Below are 23,694 nucleotides of genomic sequence, written 5' to 3'. Positions count from 1 at the left end.
AATGGAATTCACTGGTTCTAGTCATGTATGAACTAGATTACTAAATCACATCAGTAAATTGATGTGCCTTAGTCTTGAGTTCTTCATCAGTTCCTCAGTAACTACTCTAAATTGATGTGCCTTCGTCTTGAGTTCTTCATCAGTTCCCCAGTAACTACTCTAAATCGTGGGGCCTTAGTCTTGAGTTCTTCATCAGTTCCTCAGTAACTACTCTAAATTGATGTGCCTTAGTCTTGAGTTCTTCATCAGTTCCCCAGTAACTACTCTAAATCGTGGGGCCTTATTCATGAGTTCTTCATCAGTTCCTCAGTAAGTACTCTAAATTGATGTGCCTTAGTCTTGAGTTCTTCATCAGTTCCTCAGTAACTACTCTAAATCATGGCGCCTTAGTCTTGAGTTCTTCATCAGTTCCTCAGTAACTACTCTAAATTGATGTGCCTTAGTCTTGAGTTCTTCATCAGTTCCTCAGTAACTACTCTAAATTGATGTGCCTTAGTCTTGAGTTCTTCATCAGTTCCCCAGTAACTACTCTAAATCGTGGGGCCTTATTCATGAGTTCTTCATCAGTTCCTCAGTAAGTACTCTAAATTGATGTGCCTTAGTCTTGAGTTCTTCATCAGTTCCTCAGTAACTACTCTAAATCATGGCGCCTTAGTCTTGAGTTCTTCATCAGTTCCTCAGTAACTACTCTAAATTGATGTGCCTTAGTCTTGAGTTCTTCATCAGTTCCTCAGTAACTACTCTAAATCACGGGGCCTTATTCTTAAGTTCTTTATCAGTTCCTCAGTAACTACTCTAAATTGATGTGTCTTAGTCTTGAGTTCGTCATCAGTTCCTCAGTAACTACTCTAAATCATGGGGCCTTATTCTTAAGTTCTTTATCAGTTCCTCAGTAACTACTCTAAATTGATGTCTCTTAGTCTTGAGTTCTTCATCAGTTCCTCAGTAACTATTCTAAATCACGGGGCCTTATTCTTGAGTTCTTCATCAGTTCCTCAGTAACCACTCAAAACTGTGGTGTGTTAGTCATGAGTTCTTCATCAGTTCCTCAGTAACTACTCTAAATTGCTGTGCCTTAGTCATGAGTTCTTCATCAGTTACTCCGTAACTACTCTAAATCATGGGGCCTTAGTCACGAGTTCTTCATCAGTTCCTCAGTAAGTACTCTAAATTGCTGTGCCTTAGTCTTGAGTTCTTCACCAGTTCCTCAGTAACTACTCTAACTTGCTGCGTCTTAGTCATGAGTTCTTCATCAGTTCCTCAGTAACTACTTTAAATCACGGGGCCTTAGTCATGAGTTCTTCATCAGTTACTCAGTAGCTACTCTAAATCATGGGGCCTTAGTCATGAGTTCTTCATCAGTCCCTCAGTAACTACTCAAAATAGATGTGCCTTAGTCTTGAGTTTTTCATCAGTTTGTCGCTACTTTAAATGTATGTATGTGCCTTCGTCATGAGTTCATCAGTTCATAAGTAACAATTTCTTTTAGCAGTGTGCTAACTGTGTTTATTTATTGATTTATTATGACCACATTTCCACTACCGAGGTTGTGCCAAGATTGTCTACACTCAGTAAACGCGGACCTACATTACCACTCTCCAACCTGTAGCTCCTAACCACATTTCAACATTTATTTTTTCAATACATTTATTATCAACTCCTATACCCACTACATTAGAAAGTGGGGTTCGGCAGTAGTCCGGAAGTCCTCAAGAGCATTTGGGAGTGTGACTAATAACAGCAGAGTTGGTGTGCCTGGTGGCAGGATGTGGGTGGAATAAATGAAAGAAGTGTTTGGGAAATCTAAGGAAATAGAGCTGGAATGGGTACAGGTTCTGAAACAGACCAAGGGGGAGGGGGGTGTTGCCAGGGAACCAGCATGGTTCCCTTCAGCACGCTGGCCAGCACCCGCATGGACGTCACAGTCCTCCAGCGGACTTCCACTCTCCATCCATGGACTTCCCTGATGTCCTCTCCGCGTCTTTACTCGTCGCGGTGGCTCTCGTCTCGCTCCTTTCCAACTTGTTGGTGCTGCTCTGCTTCCTCCACAGCACCGAGATCCGCCGACAAGCCCCCGGCGTCTTCACCATGAACTTGTCCCTCTGCAACATCCTCATCGCGGTACTCAACATGCCCGCCACCGCGGCAGGCATCCTTCGGCGGCAGCAGCCCTTCGGGGACGCCTGGTGCAGCTCCGTGAGCTTCCTGGAGACCTTCCTGACCGCCAACGCCATGTTGAGCACGGCGGCGCTCAGCATCGACCGGTGGATCGCGGTGGTCTTCCCGCTCAGCTACTCCGCCAAAATGCGCTACAAGGACGCCGTGGTGATGGTGTGCTACTCCTGGATGCACTCCTTCTCCTTCTCCCTCACGGCGCTGCTCTTCTCCTGGCTCCGCTACAGCGACGTGTACGCGTCTTGCACGCTGCAAAGAAGCGGCGGCGACCGGGTGAAGTTTGCCATCTTCACCGCGGTCTTCCACGCCGGAAGTTTTGTGCTGCCGCTGCTCACGCTGTGCTTCGCTTACCTGAAAGTCCTCCAAGTGGCCAGGTTTCACTGCAAGAGGATCGACGTGATCACCATGCAGACCCTCTTCCTGCTGGTCGACCTCCACCCGAGGTACCAACACACAAACATTGTGATATACAGTAGGTCAAAATATGAAACATTATTTTTAATGATTATTTTGTCCCCATTTTTTGCAGTTTTATTTGAAATTTGCCAAATATTTCAGCTTCCTTCTTAAATACAGTCTTCATTAATTTTATTTTGACTTTATTCCTGTGATATTTCCACCTTATAATATTCTAACGTTTCCCCAACCTCATGTTCCAGAAATGATGCTTGCTTTATTTTATTCTATTCTATTATTATTTGATTGCTTTGTTTCTCACAATATTATGACTAAAAAAACCACATTTTTTACCTTTAACATTTAAAGCTCTGCACTGCTATTTTTATATAATATTTTATACAAATATACATGTTTATTATAGGAAAATTGGGACTCTTTCACGTTAGAATATTTTTCTCCCAAAATTTCCATTTCCATACTAGCATACTTCTTGTCACTGTGATTGTTATTATGAGGCAATATAAATATTTTCAGCTTTTTTCTTAAATAAGCTTTGTAAGTTCATTCATTCATTCATTTTCTACCGCTTTTCCTCACGAGGGTCGCGGGGTGTGCTGGAGCCTATCCCAGCTGTCTTTGGGCGAGAGGCGGGGTACACCCTGGACTGGTTGCCAGCCAATCACAGGGCACATATAGACAAACAACCATTCACACTCACATTCATACCTATGGACAATTTGGAGTCGCCAATTAACCTAGCATGTTTTTGGAATGTGGGAGGAAACCGGAGTACCCGGAGAAAACCCACGCATGCACGGGGAGAACATGCAAACTCCACACAGAGATGGCCGAGGGTGGAATTGAACCCTGGTCTCCTAGCTGTGAGGTCTGCGCGCTAACCACTTGACTACCCGCTTTGTAAGTTTTTTTTTGTAAAATTCTGACTTTATTCCCATGATATTTAGACTTCTTTCTCATGTTAGAACATTTTTATGCAACCTAATTTTCCAAAAATTACAACTTTGACTTGAATTTTTTTTTCTTTTAATATTTGTACATTGAGCTCATAAAATGACACTATTTGTAAGATATTATAAGATTAGTCCCATAAATTCCAGGTTGACAGCAGCAAAAGTAAAAAAGCACACAACAACGGAGAAAGTGCAAAATCAAGATGAATCAAGAAGTTATATACACTATTTACAGTTGTGTACCTGTTGAACAAGCCACGAGTTTGTTGCACAGTTTATTGTGCAGGATTTTTGGAGAAAGCAGAAAAAAAGGAGTAATGTTACGTTACTTTTAGTATAAAAAAAACAAAAACAGGGCACCTCTGTTGTAGAAAACACCATGTTTTTTAACTGTTAAAAAATGACACAACAAAAAAAAAATCCAACTCTCCCCTTCAAAGATAATGCAAATGATAAATTATACACCTAAATACATACATACATGCAGTGTAAATGTTCAAATGTACTACTGGCTATAAAAGGGCTCACCAAGGTTTTTTTCTTGTGAGACTACTTTTACTAAATGAAAATGGCCAAGAGCCCTGCAACATGGGGCCGTGCATTATCATGCTGTAATACATTAGGTGTGATGCTCATTGATGAATGGCACAACAGAGGGCCTCGGGATACCATCGACAAAATCGACGTCGACACCTGTGTTTGTTATCCCTAACATACGCCCGTCCGTACCAAACAACAGCAACAGTTTGACAAGAATAAAGTCAAAATATTGAGGAAAAAAATTGTACTCTAATTAGGAAAGCTCATCATTTTACGAGAATAGCTCATTTTTTTGTTTAGTTTAGTTAGTTTTAATGTTTTGCTTCCACCTTCTAAATAAAAGCTTGCCTTCCTTCCTGAAGAGCTATGCTCTATTTTCTCTCTCACTCCTCATATTAACACTTTATTCTCATACATTATCACCTCTTTTCCTTCCAAATGTACCACTTTATTCTCCTAATATTGCAACTTGTTCTCATACAGTTATTCTCCCGCTCATGTATAACTTTATTGTCCGAAATTTCTTTATTTTTTCTTGTAAATGTTTTTGCCTATTTACGATGCTTGTAACTTTACAACTTTATTCTTGTAAATTACAATGTTTTCTAATTAATTTATGACTTTATTCTCATTATATTACAACCTTATTCTCATGAATGTAAATGTACGACTTTGTTGTACATTACAGTGATATCGTGCATGTTTTTCTTGTATATTCCTGATATATAAGAACCAAACAAAACAATGAATAAAGTTGTCATTTTTGGTTTGGAAAATGAAGTTGAAGAAAAAGACCTAATGTTACGAGAGTAAAGCACAAGGTCCCAATTAAGAAAATAGAATTTATAAGAAGAAATTAAATCCATGAAGGAGATAAGAATGGCGGCACAGACCTCACAGCTAGGAGACCAGGGTTCAATTCCACCCTCGGCCATCTCTGTGTGGAGTTTGCATGTTCTCCCCGTGTGAATGGTTGTTTGTCTATATGTGCCCTGTGATTGGCTGGCCACCAGTCCAGGGTGTACCCCGCCTCTCGCCCGAAGACAGCTGGGATAGGCTCCAGCACCCCTGCGACCCTTCTGAGGAAAAAGTGGTAGAAAATGAATGAATGAATGAAGGAGATAAGAATACAAAACAGGCGTGGGTTGGATCGGATTGGTTGACATTCGCCTGCGTACCTAATGAAGTGGCCAATGAGGGTCCTTCTTGTTCATTTTTTTGTGTGAAATCCAAATCTTTCTTGTTAGCGTAAAGCAGCGATGTCTAGCTGAGCAAAAGAGGCGAAAGCAGAGAGCCACCAAGAAGGTCAGCATCTTCATCGGCTCCTTCGTCATCTGCTTTGCTCCTTATGTAATTACCAGGTATACCACGTCAGCTATAATCCATCAATCATTCATCAGGAAACATTTAGTATATCATTCATACGACTCTTCGCCTTTCTTTGTCACGCCCGCTTTGGCAGGTTAGCCGAGCTCCTCCCTTTTGTGGACGTCAACCGCCGCTGGGGCATCATCAGCAAGTGCCTGACATACAGCAAGGCCGTCTCAGACCCGTTCGCCTATTCCCTCCTACGCCAGCAGTACAGGAAGGTGGCGCTTCACATCCTCAACCGTGTGCTCCGCCGCGACCTCTACCCATCATCCGGCCAGAACAGCTCACTGGACACGGAGAGCGACTACTGCCTGCAGAGGATCAGCTAGCATCCGGTAGCCGCGGGGCGCAAAAATGCAAAGGCAGCCTTCCTGGGGAGTGAGGTGATGGTTTGCAATGGCGGGTAAGGTTAGCAACGGATGGGAAGGGTAAGTCATTGGCCGCTCTAATGACAAGACATGTGATTCTTCTTCTTTTGGACTTTTAGGACCAACTGTGGTATGAAGAGACACAAGATGGAAACGATGTTTCGTATCTTGGTTGGGTTTTTTGGTGACTTTTTCATCCAAAATTTGGATTAAAAGTAGGCATTTGGCGTTGCTGTTTTGCCAAAGGACACGCATTTTTCATTTAGTCATGGTTTTGTTAAGAAAACAACTCAAAGACACTGGAGGGTCACTGGCCGGCATTTTAGTCACTGTTCGATCTAAAAGTACAGCTGTAAGTTGGCATTGTTATCTTGTCAAAGTCTATTCATTTATTGGGTATTTTATTTATATTTTAAATGTTATCAAGAAAAGTATGGCAAAATTCGCTGTAGGGTCATTGCCAAGCTTTTTAGTCACTGTTCAGTCTATCAAGTTAATTTAAAGTATGTAGATTAAAGTTTTTTTTATTTTGTGTGTTTTTGTCTTATTAAAGACCATTAATTTAACATATGTTTTCATTATATCTATGGTTTCATCAGGAAATACACACCAACTTGCACTGTAGGGTCATTGGCCGGCTTTTTAGTCACTGTTCGGTCTAAAAGTACAGTTGTACGTCGGCATTTAGCATTGTTGTCTTGTCAAAGTCCATTAATTTATCGTCTATTTTAATTTTTTTCATAATGTTATCAAGAAAACTCCATCAAAATGCGCCGCAGGGTCATTGGCCGGCTTTTTAGTCACTGTTCGGTCTAAAAGTGCAGTTGTACATCGGCATTTGGCATTGTTGTCTTGTCAAAGTCCATTAATTTATTGGCTAGTTTAATTTTATTCATAATGTTATCAAGAAAACTCCATCAAAATGCGCCGCAGGGTCATTGGCCGGCTTTTTAGTCACTGTTCGGTCTATAAGTACAGTTGTAAGTAGGCATTTAGCATTGTTGTCTTGTCAAAGTCCATTAATTTATCGCCTATTTTAATCTTATTCATGATTTGATCAAGAAAACTCCACCAAAATGCACTGTAGGCTCATTGGCAAGCTTTTTAGTCACTGTTCTGTCTACCAAGTTAATTTAAAGTATCTAGATTTAAGTTTCTCATATTTTTGTGTGTTTTTGTCTTATTAAAGACCATTAATTTATCAGATATTTTCTTTATATTTATGATTTCATCAGGAAATACACACCAACTTGCACTGTAGGGTCATTGGCCGGCTTTTTAGTCACTGTTTGGTCTAAAAGTACAGTTGTAAGTCGGCATTTAGCATTGTTGTCTTGTCAAAGTCCATTAATTTATCGGCTATTTTAATTTTATTCATGATGTTATCAAGAAAACTCCACCAAAATGCACTGTAGGCTCATTGGCAAACTTTATAGTCACTGTTCAGTCTACCAAGTTAATTTAAAGTATCTAGATTAAAGTTTCTCATATTTTTGTGTGTTTTTGTCTTATTAAAGACCATTAATTTAAGATATATTTTTAATTATATTTATGGTTTCATCAGGAAAAACACACCAACTTGAACTGTCGGGTCATTGGCCGGCTTTTTAGTCACTGTTCGGTCTATAAGTACAGTTGTAAGTAGGCATTTAGCATTGTTGTCTTGTCAAAGTCCATTAATTTATCACCTATTTTAATTTTAATCATGATTTTAATAAGAAAACTCCTCCAAAATGCACTGTAGGCTCATTGGCAAGCTTTTTAGTCACTGTTTAGTCTATCAAGTTCATTCAAAGTATGTAGACTAAAGTTTTTCATATTTTTGTGTTTTTGTCTCATGAAAGAGCATTAATTTATCATATATTTTCTTTATATTTAAGTGTAGGAGCCATGAATGAATTTAGATAAATTTTGTAGGTGCATGACAGTATAAATTTGAATAGTGGTGTTTGTTATTGTTTATGATATTATTTAGGTTTGTTGTGATCAAGTAGGTCAAATGGATATGGTGATGGTTTGTTAATATAGGCACCTGCTCACCTGTGTGGCCAGAGAGACAGAGTGAGGGTGAGCAGGGTTGGCATATTTTTTGTTGACTGCTAATTAAATAATAAAAATAAAAAATAAGGTTAAATTTTTTTTATGTGTGGCGCGTCAGACAAAGGAAAGGCCTGGCTTCAGCCTCTCAGTGACTCTTTTGCATGAAGTCGCTACATTAAGGTTTCATCAAGAAATACACACCAACTTGCACTGTAGGGTCATTGGCCGGCTTTTTATTCACTGTTGGGTCACAATATACACTTGTAAGTAGGCACTGATCTGTCTAAAATCTTAATTAAAAGTACGTAGCTTAACATTTTTCACATTTTTTGTGTTTTTGTCTTATTAAAGACCATTAATTTATCATATATTTTCATTATAGTTATGGTTTCATCAAAACATACACACCAATATGCATTGTAGTGTCATTGGCAAGCTTTTTAGTCAATGTTCAGTCCGAGAAGTTCACTAAAAGTACATAGATGAAAGTTTATTCATATTTTTTGTGTTTTTGTCTTATGACATAACCTCGAAGGGGGTCAGAAAGTGAGTAAAAACACCTACGTATATTATGTTTGGAACCACAGCTAAACTTGATTCTTGGTTGGTTTATTTAGAATTGGCCATCACTTCATCAAAACAAATAGATTCACCGCTCTGTAAAACAAGTCCACATCCCCCCTGGTGGCATTGTGATGAGGCCATCAAGACTGCATTGTATGGAAACACCAGAGATGAGATCCTAAAGCCCCCCAAATCAGACCCCCTCAGAAGGCTGGTGTCCTTCAACGCATGCAAGACCTTCTACCAGACCTTGGTGGCTAGTGCCCTCCTGTATGCTGTAGTGTAGTGTAGCCTGAGGAAGAAGTCCAGTAAATACCACTAAAATACCAATATATCAAACAGGACTCGTCTGAAATAAATCAACTCTATTCAATGAAAAAAATACTTAAACGGTTAAGAGCTTTCTTACATTTGAAATTTTCATTTTGTTGGGAAAGAACGCCAATACAGATGCACGTGCTTGCGACGCTCCTATTGGCCGATGAGTGTCACGTGAACTATGTCAAAGTGGTCCAAACGTCGGACTTTTTATGGAATTAAAGTTACTTGTATGTCAACAACAGGGCTCCAACAGGGTAAAAGGCTTTTTTTTCAAACTTGGTGTAACGTATTTCAACCCAAGAAGATACCTCTACGCCTCACAAGTACAAAATTTCCACATTTTCGTAATTTGATCTCAAGCGCCGAAAAGCTTCTAATAAAGACGCAGCCAAAGTGGAAGGGAGGGCAGTGCAAGCAGAAGTTGCAAGCTGGATCTGGATCGTGTCATATTTGGGTGTAAATATACGCAGTCTGCGTGCCTGCTTGTGCTTATGCGTGTGCACCAGGCGCCGGCACATCGCCATGGAAGATCGACGCTGGAAAAGAATCCTTTTCATGTTGCTGCTCATGCTAAGTGTTGCCGCAGCTTCACCTCCAAGATGTGACGCAGGGATTCGAGGTAAATGTTCTAAATGTGCTAAATGTCATCTTGCACCTTTAAAAGTTATTAAAGACACCCCTTTACTTTGCTTTTTCCGTTTTAGGGGCTCAGCAACAGTTTTTGGTTTTCGTTCCCAATTGTGCTCTTTTATCTACGTTTTTACATTACATTACCCAGTTTTACTTTTATGTATTTAAAAAACAATTCTAAAATAGTGATTTATTTACACATCCGTACATAGTATTATTAAATGCGTTTTGTTTTTTAATTGAGATTAAACGTGGTCTTGTTATGATTTTGTTAGAAATAATCTGTTCCAGGGTCAAAATATGCCATTTTGACCCTGTGTGGAAATATATCAACAACAGTCTTCAGCCTCATATTTTTTTAAGTGTAATTAGGAGCCAAAGGCATAGAGTTAAATTAATGATGTAATTCTTTTGATTGTTGTTGTTGAATATGATGTGTCTTCCAATGGTGCTAACGCTTGACTGTCTTCCAGGGCACTGCAGGCCAATAGTGGAAGAAAAACGTAAGTAAAGTCTTCACTTTGCAATTCTGCGGAAAACTGCCTCTGCGTTCCAGTCCTGGCAGAATCAAACTTTTTTTTTTCTAACATAACTCAACCTAATGGAATGTGAGCCATAAAAGCAAGCATGTGTATTTTTAGATGATCCATGGCTGCCATATGAAATATTCACAGTCTAATTTCCCCACACAGCCAGCCTGATGAGGAATTAAATGCAGGATATGCATGAATTATTGGACTTAAACATGTCACAAGCCATCTGTTCCAAAGTCAAACCGGGGCCACCGTAGTATTTTCAAGTCACATACTTACAAGATGTTGCCATATTTTGGTCATTTTAAGCATTGTCAAAACTTTCATCATGGGCACATTGATTCCACAGAGCCCATGTCAACTAGAGCAACATAGAGTTTGTGTTTGATGGCAGACTTCGACAGAGATGAGAAAATAATATTGCTAGAATGCTAACACCTAGCATAATAACACCAAGTGTGTTAAGTTCATATATAATGTTAACGTTAGCATTGCTAACGTGCATTGGCAATATAATACCTAGCATGATAGTGCTAACATGCTAATGTTACAATGCTAACACCTAGCATGATAATGCTGTTTGTATAAGGGCCTACATCTGAAAATGCTATAAATGTTAGTGTCTGCTTAAGTTCATATTAATGAAATCACGAAAAATGCTAGGAAGCTCATGTTAGCATGCTAGCAATGCTAACATTAGCATGCAAACACCTAGCATAATAATGCTGTTTGTATAAATGCCTACATCTGAAAATGTTATGAATGTTAGTGTTAGTGTAACTTGCTAATTGTAGCATGCTAACACCTAGCATGATAATGCTGTTTGTATAAGTGCCTACATCTGAAAATGCTATAAATGTTAGTGTCTGCTTAAGGTCATATTAATGAAATCACAAAGAATGCTTGGAAGCTCATGTTAGCATGCTAGCAATGCTAACATTAGCATGCAAACACCTAGCATAATAAGGCTGTTTGTATAAGTGCCTACATATGAAAATGTTATAAATGTTAGTGTAACATGCTAATGTTAGCATGTAAACACCTAGCATGATAGTGCTTGTTGTATAAGTGCCTACATCTGAAAATGCTACAAATGTTTGTGTCTGCTTTAGTTCATATTAATGAAATCACGAAGAATGCTAGGATTGCTAACATTAGCATGCAAACACTTAGCATAATAGTGCTGTTTGTATAAGTGCCTACATCTGAAAATGTTGTAAATGTTAGTGTTAGTGTAAAATGCTCATGTTAGCATGCTAACACCTAACATGATAGTGCTGTCTACTTAAGTGTATATTCATGAAAATTGCAAAAATGCTGGAATGCTAATGTTGGCATGCTAGCCATGCTAAAAGTAAAAAGTTTTATTTCAAAACTGCATTTTGTGTTGAGTTGTGTTGTCATGGACTAATATTTACATTTATTTGATGGTCTGAAGTGTGACAAACATACATCAGCATGAACAAAAAAACAGCATGTTTTTTGTTTTAGACATTTGATAAACACGTCTTTAAATATTTCCTGTTGCAGCCAAGTGCATGGATATACAGCTGTCGTACTGTGAAGACATGCCGTACTCCCAGACCCTGTTCCCAAACATCCTGGGCCACAGCACTCGCCAAGAGGCAGAGAGCGGAGTGGAGTACCTCCTCATGAGCGTCGTCGAGTCTCTGCTGGGCGGAGAATGCAACCCCGATATCCGCATGCTAGGCTGCTCCGTGTTAGCGCCACGCTGCGAGAAGGACAAGGTGGTGAAGCCCTGTCGCTCCGTATGCGAGGCGGCGCGGAAAAGGTGCGTCCACGCCTTCGAAGGCATCGAGATGGCCTGGCCTTACTTCCTGGACTGTGATCGCTTCTTTGTGGGGGAGGAAGAAGGATGTTACGACCCGATAAAGGACCTCAAAGGTGATATGACAAATTTATTTGCATAATGGTCAAAGAATAATCCAAAAAAAATATATAAAAATATATATATAAAAATGCATAATTAGGTCGAAAAAATGTCATTGTACTGCATACAATGAAATTTGAGTGCAACTCCACGGTGCATTTTGTAGAAAGTAAAAATAAGAATAAGGAAAAGTATACAAATTAAACAAGGAATAACAATATAAATATAAAAGTGGCAGTAATAAGAATAAAAAATAAGTGTAAATATATGTATATCAAAAACAATAACCTATGCAGTAATCAAAATGTAGAATTGCAGTCAAAAACAATAACCTGTATAGTAACAAAATGTAGAATTGCAGTCACCAAAATGTGGAATTTCAGTAAACAAAATGTAGTATTGCACATATTGTACCTGAGTTTCACTTGAATGAATGAGTCTTATATTCATTATCTTATATTATATATATTTATATATGTGTAAGATTTTGAGTTGGAAAACAATGGCCTCTTACTAGCCCGGGATAGCCATAGCAGCTGAAATGTACACCAGACATGGGCTTGAGAGCTCTTCGAGTTTATTTCGCAAGACAGTGCAGCAGTATTCCCCCCCGCCCCCCGCCCCCCCCCAGCACACACACAACAGGCCTCTCCCAACAATTCACCCAGCCCCCTTTTACCTGTGAAGGGCCAACCATAGTTCCCAATGAGAGGGCGAGGCAATACGTCCAAAACGTACCCTATTTACATTCATAACACCCTGTTATATTACAAGTCCTTCAAAAGTCCCACACTGAAGTGTCACTTCCTGTGTATATATATATATATATATAAACACTCAAGTACACCTAACAACTTAGATTCCCGAACTACCACCCAGTCAACCCCCCCCCCCTCCTCCAGGTGGCACTTGGAAGAGTCTAATTAAGGATCAGCCTCTGGCCTGCACTCACATGGGTGCGCCTCCATGTTGGTGCCCTGACCAATCACCTCAAAAAAAGGAGAAACTGGTGAGAAATTAGGAACAAAACAAATTACTTCTAAATGAAAAACTAACTAACTAAAGTGGCACTTAAACGGCAAACAAATATAATTAAAACACTAACCAAAATATATATAAATAACTAAAGCCAACTATATATACAAAGAGAAACCGGACAGTGTAGGTGGGGCATACACCTGATCAGTGAGGGAGGATACCATATATATGTACATATATAAATATATATATATATATATATACATATATATGTGTATATATACGTATATATGTATATATACATATATATATATATACATATATATACAGTAAAGTCTCGTTATATCGATATTCTCGGGAGTCGGAAAAAATATCGATATAACCGGACTATTGATATATCCGATCCTGCGCCGAACTGCATTAAAAGTGGGCAATAATGCACTCGACATTGTTCTATACACACGAGAGAAACCACGAACGCCAGCATGTACATATGAAAAACAGTGATTATTGCAAGCGATAAAAAGATATCTGAATACAACACAATTAAATACATGTATTTGTACGCTTGTGTCTTCGTTGGAATAGGTGTGTATGCTATGTCAGTTGGTTCTTCATCCTCATCATCCTCGTCATCCTCGTCATGAAAACACTAAGTCTATTCACTGAATCTTCCCTCTAAATTATACAAATATTTACTCCTTTACTTCAAAAGATTGTTTAATACTTACCTCATATTAATTACCTGTAATCCTCTAATTACCGTCGGTGGAAAAGCCGAAACGGTGTAGCCGAAAATCAAACAATACGCCGTTTACAGATTTCGTTAATGCTGGTATTGAAATCCTTAAGCAAATATTGATTCAGCTTTAAGCTGCTTTTGTATCGATATAAGCAGACCAAATTGGCTGGCGGGAGATGAAAAGGGCATCGTAGTAACCGGATTATCGTAATAACCGGGTATCGTACTAACCGGAACTAATTATATCATAAAAGATTAGAAATTTGCCGGGAAATGAAAATAGTATCGTAATAAGCAGTACTATCGATATAACCGATATCGATATAACGAGACTTTACTGTGTATATATATATATATATATGTATATACATATGTATATATATATTTATACATACACTACCGCTCAAAAGTTTGGGATCACTTACAAATTTCTTTGTTGCATTTCACAAACAATTAAAATGAATCAGATGATTTTCAAAGAATGATCTCCATTTTTGTATAGAGGCCTATTATCAACAACTATCAGTCCTCTGCATCAATCTCCTGGTATGGCTGCTAATCCAAGTTCATCATTTTATTAGAAAACCCATCTAAAAATCTAAACTAAAACTAAAATCTCTTACCATGCTGTTAACTACTCACTTCAGAGAGCAGCACAAACTGGGTCTAACAAGGACAGAAAAACGATGCACAACTGTGCTAGAAGACAAATATCTGAGAGTGTGTAGTTTAAGACTCACAGGTCGGCACCTGGCAGCTGCACTAAATAGTACCGGTCAAACAACAGTGTCAGTATCAACAGTGAAGCGGCGACTTCAGGATGCTGGACTTCCAAGAAAAAGCCATATCGCAGACTGGCCAAAAAAAATTCCAAGTGATCCTAAACTTTTGAGCGGTAGTGTACATATTTTATACCGTATTTTTCGGACTATAAGTCACACTTTTTTAATTGCTTGGTTGTTCGTTCGCCTTATACTCCAGAGCGACTTATAAATGAAAAAACTGTTTATGTTACATCAACACTGGACACATTTTCTGTTTCTGTTTATTTTTCCTGTAGCTGAATAACCATTGTGTTAGCATATCTTACACCTATTAGGCCTGTTCTCTATTTTTTATTGTTAGAACTTGCCTTCCAAGAGGACGTAATGTCTGTTTTGGTCAAGTAGTTTGTAAAATAAATTACCTATAAATTACTCATACTCCAGTGCAACTTAAAGGTTTTTTTCGACCGAATGCATTTTTGGCCTTGTGCGACTTATACTCCGGAGCGACTTATAGTCCAGAAAATACGGTATATACAAAATGCATTTTTAAAATAGTGATAGACTTCTCGTAATACAAAAATCCAAATTAGAAGTTATATAAACTATATATAAGTTGACCAAGTTTACACTATTTCATGGTTATTGCACAGTTTATTACACGGTTAATCGCACAGTTATTGTACAGAATGTTTTGGAGCAATTTTTATTATAGAGCCTGACAGCTACAGGAAGGAAAGACTTGCCACATCTCCTACATCTTCAAAGTTGAACTTTTTTCACGTAACATTACAAATTTATTCTTGTTATAAAATCACACTGGAACTTTCTAAAAAAAAAAAAAACAACTTTTATCTGACTGTCATGCTAGCATCCTGCGACACACTATGATTGTTTCCAGAGGCTCAGTGAATGCAAACAAAGCAAAAAAAGATGTTATCCAATGAAATAACACACCAAAGAGTCTAAAGGGAGAGAGATGGAGAGGATATGACATTCCACGACTTCCATGCCAGATGAGAGTGCGTGCAAACCAGATGGTTGCAAGGAACATTCCAAAAAACAAACATTTTAACTCAAAGCATCCCTGTCACGGATCTAATGGCTGAACGAGACAATCCTCCTGGAGGAACAGACATTTAGACTGGAAATGACACAAAAGTGGGCTGTACGGCGCGCAGACCTCACAGCTAGGAGACCCGGGTTCAATTCCACCCTCGGCCATCTCTGTGTGGAGTTTTCTCCGTGGACTACAGTTTCCTCCCACATTCCAAAAACATGCTAGGTTAATTGACGACTCCAAATTGTCCATAGGTATGAATGTGAGTGTGAATGGTTGTTTGTCTACGTATATGTGCCCTGTGATTGGCTGGCCACCAGTCCAGTGTACCCCGCCTTTCGCCCGAAGACAACTGGGACCCCGGCAACCCTTGTGAGGCTAAGCGGTAGAAAATGAATGACTCAAAAGTCAGGGTTAGGGTTGGTGGTCATTCCTACATACTGCAACTCCCACCATGCAATGTCAATGGAGGACGCGTTTTTCGCCTATTACTCACCAACGGTAGCTCGTATCGAGACGGAAGCGACTTCCGTCAACTCTAATTCGACCCCGAGCTTTCCATTGAGACCACTCCCGACACGACGTCCGGTTCCCGATATACGGATGTTTTTGCCCAATTGCCCTAACCCTAACCCTAAGCCTAACTCAACCCTAACCGTAACCGTAACCCTAACCCCTAACCCTAACCCTAGCAACTATCAAGACCTCCTTCACCCCTAACCTTAACCCTAACCCTAACCCTAACCCTAACCCTGGTTAGCATTGGTAAACCTTGGTTAGCGTCAGTACCCATTGGTTAGCATCAGCCTGGGTCACGGCCGGATGTATGATTTTGGTGTTTCCCAGGTTGCTACTTTTTTGTGGCTTTTTTTGGTGGAGATTTTAGTTGTGGTGACAATGGTTGAGTAAGATCAGGGCACATCCAACGTACAACCTGTGAGTGGAACGTGTGTACCACACACCAAATGTGAGGCTGCTGGGATGTCGCGTGGTTTGTCCAGCCAACACGTCCCTTGCAAAAGACCTTGCGTTCCATGCGGGCGTAATGCATTACACCATTACAGCATTTACAGCAGTACCATTACCATTACACCATTACCATCACAGCATTACAGCATTATACCTTGTTGTAAAAAGTATCAAAGTGGCAAAGTTGCATCCTTTCATTGTTCACCATGTGGCCCTCGCTGGTAGAGTAACTCTGCTGTAGGAACAGGAAAAACTTATCTGCAAGAACTGGAAGTCAGAAGCCAGAACAGGAAGTTTGACTGATAACTACTCAGAAATCAGTATTAGGAGACCAAACGGGGTTGTTCGGTTCGGTAGGATAGGAGCCAACTCTCATTGGAGTCATAGTCCTGGGCAACAGGAATGGAGCCAGCAGGAAAGGGACGTTAGAAGAAGGAAATGACTCCAAAACCTGGTTTACGGTGGTGTTACAAAATAATGAGTGTGAATCCAAAAATAACAGCGAGTCTCAGCTGTTGTGCTTTCTCAGCTCTTATTGCCTTTGGTTGTTCCTAAACTTTGGCTGCTCTTCAACTATTCAAACTTGTCTTGTGGCTTTTTATTTTTTTTTTGCAGCGCAGTCGGACGGCTATGATGATTACTTCCTGCTGGACGTTCCGCCAGTGGAGGCGGCCCTGAAGATCAAGTTCACGTATCACTCCAACGCTCAGATGAACAGCATCCTGAAGAAAACCCAGCAGGAATGTGCCGACATTGCCAACACATACAGCATCGGCCACAGCATGGAGGGCAGGGAGATGCTGGTCATCGAGTTCTCCGACAACCCCGGACAACACGAATTATGTAAGACTGATAGATCAATATTTTAGTATCAATGTGGATGGAAATGTACAACACAGCCAAGGCCACACACACTCAAATCAAAGGACACAGGGGCCCAACTTTGCTCTTTTTTCCCATTGTTGCTGTTCTTTTTTAAATTTACGAAATAGTTCAACTTTTTTTACATAATCTTCATAAATTTTCTTTTCGGAATATTATGGCCATAATATTTTGACTTTATTCCTATATTATGACGTTTTCCCCAACCATATTTTACAAAAATGACAACTTTATTTTGTTTTGTTTTTCATTTGTCTCCTATAGAGCAGCTACACACCACAACCAGCACACAAAGCTTTCAAGATCTTCCAGAATCTGCACCTATTCCACTGTATTTCTTTGGAGTTTGTGCTTCCCGCGAAAACAAGTCTGTTTTAATATATAGAGAGCTGATCTGCCTTACAGCCACGCCCATATAAGGAAGTCCAGTCCTCTGTGACATCCCAAACTTCTTTCAGGGCTCACTTCCAAATGCCCAAACCTCATTATCTGAAATTTCTAACTACATTTATAGGTCAGAAAAGTGGAAAAAGCATCATAGGTCCCCTTTTTAAAAAAAAACATAAACTATTACATTTAAATATATTTTATAAATATATTTTATATATTTTATAAATATATTTTAACTGTAAGCTATTAAAATAACCTAATTCTTCCTCACAATTTTACAAATGTATTCTCCTGTGGGCAAATAAAAAAACTGAAAATAAATAAAATAAAAATGGTCCCTGCGCCCAAAGGTTTGCTTTTGTGACAGCTCAAATATGTAAAAAACAATAACAACATAAACACCAATATGTTTACAAATATAACACCATGAACTATTGACAATTTTCACATTTGGAACTGAACTATTTGTGTGCGTGCATGTGTGTGCGTGTGCTTGCATTTAAATTTGCCTACATTTTCACACACAACCTTTTGCATGCTACACTCCTCCACGCTCTCATACTTCCTCCTTCTGCCACCTTGTGGCCGTTTTTATTGCTCAAATTTGATTTGTCGTGTTAATGCTTTAGTGGGGAGTTGCATCATCACCTCTTTTCGCCTCTCATGTAAACCTGCGTTAAAAATACATTGTTGGGATCGGGCGCTTGGGTTAATAAAATAGTATAAATATGATTTTGGTATTGAATGAGTTAATACAGCTGTTGAACGCTGATGAAAGAAAACGGTCACAAGTAGTGAGTGAGTGATGCTGTGAACACTGCGTGCAGGTTGCATTGCAAGGTTTATGGTGTGTGTAAAGCATTTAATGGTTAATGGTTTAAGTCTGTGGCACGGCGGTTGAGTGGTTAGCGCACAGACCTAACAGCTAGGAGACCAGGGTTCAAATCCGCCCTCGGCCATCTCTGTGTGGAGTTTGCATGTTCTCCCCGTGCATGCGTGGGTTTTCTCCGGGTACTCCGGTTTCCTCCCACATTCCAAAAACATGCTAGGTTAATTGGCCACTCCAAATTGTCCATAGGTATGAATGTGAGTGTGAATGGTTGTTTGTCTATATGTGCCCTGTGATTGGCTGGCGACCAGCCCAGGGTGTACCCCGCCTCTCGCCCGAAGACAGCTGGGATAGGCTCCAGCACCCCGCGACCCTCGTGAGGAAAAGCGGTAGAAAATGAATGAATGGTTTAAGTCTGGGCTGCACGGTTGTCGAGTGGTTAGAGTGCAGGTCAGGCAGTTAAGAGACCCAAGTTCAATTCCACCCAAAGTTTGCATGTTCGCGCATGCGTGGGTTTTCTCCGGGTACTCCGGCTTCCACCCACATTCCAAAAACATGCTAGGTTAATTGGCGACTCCAAATTGTCCATAGGTAGGAATGTGAGTGTGAATGGTTGTTTGTCTGTATGTGCCCTGTGATTGACTAGGCACCAATCCAGGTACCCCGCCTGTCCCCTGAAGACAGCTGGGATAGGCTCCAGCAAGCCCGAGACCCTCGTGAGGATAAGCAGTAGAACATGAATGTCGCTTTTCCAGAAATATCTTGTGGGATCTTGTGACAGAAGTTCTCCTGACAGCCCTACATTGTACTGTTCATTAGAAGAAGAAAGCCTTAATATTTATGTGATGTTACATATTTCCTGTAGTGGAGCCAGAGATGAAGTTTGTGGCCAACATTCATGGTGACGAGGTCGTAGGACGCCAGATGCTCATATACCTGGCTCAGCACCTGTGTTCAGAATATCGTCTTGGAAACGAACGCATCCAGACCCTCATCAACACTACCCGCATCCACATCCTGCCCTCCATCAACCCCGACGGCTACGAGCTTGCAGTGTCCGGACAAAACGAAAGGAGCGGCAGCGATGATGATGAAGAGGTGTGTTTTTCAAGGAAAATGGCATATTCATCACCGCTGATTGTTTGTTTGTAAATTTGTCAGGGTCATAGATATGTGTCCTCCAACGTCGGCCGAAACAACGCCCAGAACATTGACCTGAACCGAAACTTCCCTGACTTGACCTCCATTGTGTACAGTCGACGTCGGCAAAAGACTTACCGTACAGACCACATCCCCATACCTGACCATTACTGGTTTGGAAAGGTACAGGGGGGGTGTCCGGCTATCATCATTATCAATCACTGCATTGATTTTATATGTTTATAGACTGGATAACTTTGTTTTTTTAATGCCTTCAAAAAGGTAGCGCCCGAGACGTACGCTGTGATGAAATGGATCAGATCGATCCCATTCGTGCTGTCTGCTAACTTCCACGGAGGAGATCTGGTGGTGTCATACCCATACGATCGCTCCAAGCACCCGTTGGATCTTAATCTCTTCTCTCCTACGCCAGACGACAAGGTAAGCGGCAAAAATGACGGAATGTCAGCGTTTTTTCCAGAAACATTGTGACAAATGTTCTATCGTTTAGGAAAACCTACAAAACTTACATGATTACGGTTGTCATTTTGAGAAAATCATTTCAATTTTTTCAGAGTAGAAAGTAGTAATGGTAACACTTTATAGCAAGGTACACAAAATGACAGTAGGTAATGAGGAACGCACCTATGTACCTGACTCTAACCACTAGGGATGAGCGAGTACATCACTATCTTTATTTATTCACCCTACTCTGAGTATGTGCGGCATAAACCGGAGGCGGGCGTGCTTTAACCAGAGATGACGTAGGGCTTAAATCTGTATATTATTTTAACATGCTAACAATGCTAACAAAGGGGATCCCACCCAAACTACCATCATCGGAGGCCAGGGGTCCCACGCCATTGTATGTAACGACCGTCACTGACACCACTAAAGAGCCAAACCATTTATGCCTGCACGTGATAGACTGGATCTTGAAACCAAGTTCTCTCTATATTCAAATTTTCAATTAAAAAAACATATTTCATTGTCAAGGTGTTTAAATTTCTGGCAAGAACCTACGCAAGCACCCATGAAGGCATGCACACCGGGAATGTTCCTTGTGGATCAGCTCACACTCACAGCCAGAAGGGAACCGTGAACGGAGCACAGTGGTCCAGCAATGCAGGAGGTGAGCCGCTAGAGGGAGCCAAAGCTAATCTCTAAATGCCGGTTCATTTCTTTCGTAAAAAAGCTGCCAATGATAGCCGAAATAAATGTATATTCATCATATAGTCATGTTTTTTGGTAAATGGCAGAGTTTATGGGAAAAAGGTTGCAATACAAAAATATTTTAACATTTCTATTTACAATAAAGTGCGGCCCTCATCATCATAGTATGGTACAAAGTTGGAATAAAAAATTGGGTGCTATTTTTTTGAGAAAATATTGTAAAGTTATGTAAATCAGGTCATTTTTGTAACAGTATGAAAACAAAAAATATATAACACAATTCAAAACTCATCATCTGTCCATCCATCCATCCATCCATCCATCCATCCATCATTTTCTATGCCGAAGAGTGGCTGGGGTATGCTGGAGGCTATCCCAAGAGGCAGGTTGTTTTTCATCATATTACAGCAATTTTTTGTTAAATCAGGGATGCAAGACTTCAACTATCTCCACACCAACTGCTTCGAGCTGACAATGGAGTTGGGATGTGAGAAATTTCCCCCCGAGGAGGACTGTTCATCAGCTGGCACGAGAACCAGGAAGCCATGCTGTCCTTCATAGAAGCGGTTCGTGATCACTTTTTCTTCCTTGCTGTTTTTAAATGTTCTATTGTTTTGCCACTGTGACATCATGTGATCTATCTTCTTCAGGCCCACAGAGGCATCAAAGGCATTGTGAAAGATGTGGAGGGAAATGGCATAAAAGGCGCCAGGATATCGGTACGAGGAATACGCCATGACATCACTACAGGTAAGAGTTCATTCAAAATTGGCTTTTTTGTTACAATAGGAAATAATGGGAATAGAATTAGTCAGTTCCAGGGTCAAACTGTGGCCACAGTAAAACCTTCATGAAGTGCGTAACCATATGAGGCCCACATAGTGAAGAATGAAAGACTGCAACTTGCCCACGCATGCTGACATGCTTACAAGTTAGACATATTTCAATAAAAAAATATTGTTATTATCAATTCAATCAATTATTTAATTCAAAGGTGGGCAGCAGACATTTTTTATATTTTCAAGTGGGCCCTGAGTTGGTAAGGTTTGGGAACCCCTGTTCTATGGTTATATAAACATGGAACCTACCAAAAGAAAGATTAGACGCCCGTCTTTCATCAGAAAAAAGAACATTTTGTGTTCTTTAGTAATCAGTAGAACATAGGTAAGTTTTAGGAAAATATCAGTTCCCAACTAAAACAGAAAATCCAGAACTTTGGACATATTTCAAGAAAAAAATATTATTGTTATTGTTAATTCAATCCCAGCCATTTCCCAAAAGACAACCCTTCAACCCTTTTGTACTGAATGATCTTCCAAGACACACAGAATATCATGTTTTATGGCAGTGATTCCCAAAGTGTGGGCCGCGGCCCCCTGGTGGGCTGTGGTGGTACTGCAATAATATTAATATTAATATTAACAATATTAGCAGTAGTAGTAGCAGTGCTATTATTAATATTAGTAGTATTATTAGTAGTATTATTATAAAATACAATATATAATAAATAATAATAGTTAATAAGTATTATTATTATTTTAATATTTTTTTATTATTATTAAGTTAGGTGCTCTGAGAACACAGCATTTCGTCAATGTACTGTTTATAGGACAAAGGTGGGCAGCGGAGATTTTTTAGATTTTCAAGTGGGCCCCGAGTTGGTAAAGTTTGGGAACCCCTGTTCTATGGTTATGTAAACATGGAACCTAGAAAGATTAGACCCCCGTCTTTCATCAGAAAAAAAACATTTTGCGTTCTTGAGTAATGAGTAGAACATAGGTAAGTTTTAGGAAAATATCAGTTCCCAACTAAAACAGAAAATCCAGAACTTTTGAATTTTTTTGTTTTTCATAACATGTGTTAAAAGTGGATTGGATTTCAAAAATGAGCTGCAGTTGGCAAATGGACCCCGGGCCACACCTTGGACACTTCTGGTTTGCATGTTCCACCTCGAAGGCCAAGTGATGCAAAGGAACGGAAGAGTGTCTCCAGCCTCTGTCTTCTCCTTTTTTCAAATGATCATAAGACAATGTCATTTTTCTACTATTTTCCTATAATTGTAGCTGACAACGGTGAATTCTGGCGCCTCCTCACCCCGGGCATCCACATCGTGACGGCGTCTGCACCGGGCTATGCACGAGCGGCCAAGAAGGTCCAGCTACCCCCCATGATGCACAGCGCCGGGCGGGTGGACTTCGTGTTGGAGAAGGTGGCGCTGGAGCCAGAGCAGCTGGAGGAAGACGAGGCTGCCGCCTACGCCCGCTTTGACCCCAACAACCAATACGAACGCTACGTCCTGATGGCCGACGTCAGCTCGGCCCGAGAGGAACGTGTGGAGAAGCCCTGGTGGTGGAGCTACTTTGTCCTGCCGGGTGTGCCCTCGCCCACCTGGCTGCTTAAAAGTCATTAGCTGACCAACGTTTTGACCACTTTTCCTGTTCATTTCCTCTTCATTTTTTATACAATATTCCTCTCTTGTAATTTATGGGTCACAATTCGCTACATCAATAACTGTGTACATGGTAAACAAATGAGTTGGCCACTAGAGGGCAACAATACTCCAATTTAGAAGTAATTTTAGTATGTTTAGTTTTTTTCTTTCATATTGTAAATAAACACAGATGAGTCTTTAATGCACATTTTTGTGGACCATTAATTCGTGTTTGGGAATAGCACAGACTTGAAATAGAACATGCCACATTGATGCCACAATGTCGCCGGCTCACTGCATGAAATCACCATGCAACCTCATGTCAAACATTGTAATTGGATGGGATTGTTAGCATTAGCTGGTAGACTACCATTGTAGTTGGGAGGGCAAGGTGAGGAGCAGGGAGGAGACGTCCAAATGAAGTTGCATGTGAGTGTTGTCGGTCCAATTCAAGGGAAATTTACATTTCAAAAACGTCCCGACAACACCATTGATAAAAGTTCAGTGAAATGCTTTCTTTATGAGGAGTAGTT

At 40.1% G+C, this 23,694-nt stretch overlaps 2 protein-coding genes across 3 annotated transcripts; both read left to right on the top strand.

Moving 5' to 3' along the window:
- The first annotated feature begins 1,659 nt into the window (after window positions 1-1,659).
- Window positions 1,660-7,901, top strand: LOC131125219 (G-protein coupled receptor 26-like). 2 transcript variants are annotated; one of them, XR_009128994.2, is made up of 4 exons: window positions 1,660-2,618; window positions 5,333-5,446; window positions 5,548-5,859; window positions 5,944-7,901. XR_009128994.2 is itself a non-coding variant. In XM_058066542.2 (3 exons), the coding sequence occupies exons 1-3, from the start codon at window positions 1,954-1,956 to the stop codon at window positions 5,783-5,785; spliced, it is 1,017 nt and encodes a 338-aa protein (XP_057922525.2). In that variant the 5' UTR covers window positions 1,660-1,953; the 3' UTR covers window positions 5,786-7,901. The 2 variants fall into 2 exon arrangements, 1 of the variants encoding a protein (XP_057922525.2); XM_058066542.2 differs by having other exon boundaries at window positions 5,548-7,901.
- Window positions 7,902-8,928: 1,027 nt separating this feature from the next.
- Window positions 8,929-23,367, top strand: LOC131125217 (carboxypeptidase Z-like). The gene is given in 12 exon segments (XM_058066537.2): window positions 8,929-9,368; window positions 9,853-9,882; window positions 11,443-11,817; window positions 16,932-17,159; window positions 19,283-19,515; window positions 19,579-19,740; window positions 19,840-19,998; window positions 20,554-20,689; window positions 21,158-21,241; window positions 21,244-21,296; window positions 21,381-21,480; window positions 22,794-23,367. Coding segments are annotated over 12 exon segments (2,004 nt in total). The 5' UTR covers window positions 8,929-9,271; the 3' UTR covers window positions 23,141-23,367.
- The last annotated feature ends 327 nt before the right edge of the window (window positions 23,368-23,694 follow it).

This window comes from Doryrhamphus excisus, linkage group LG2 (genome assembly GCF_037039965.1).
Source record: "Doryrhamphus excisus strain RoL-2023G ecotype Guam linkage group LG2, RoL_Dexc_Guam_v1.1, whole genome shotgun sequence".
Classification (NCBI taxonomy): domain Eukaryota; kingdom Metazoa; phylum Chordata; class Actinopteri; order Syngnathiformes; family Syngnathidae; genus Doryrhamphus; species Doryrhamphus excisus.
This window is presented reverse-complemented; position numbering and strand designations above follow the sequence as displayed.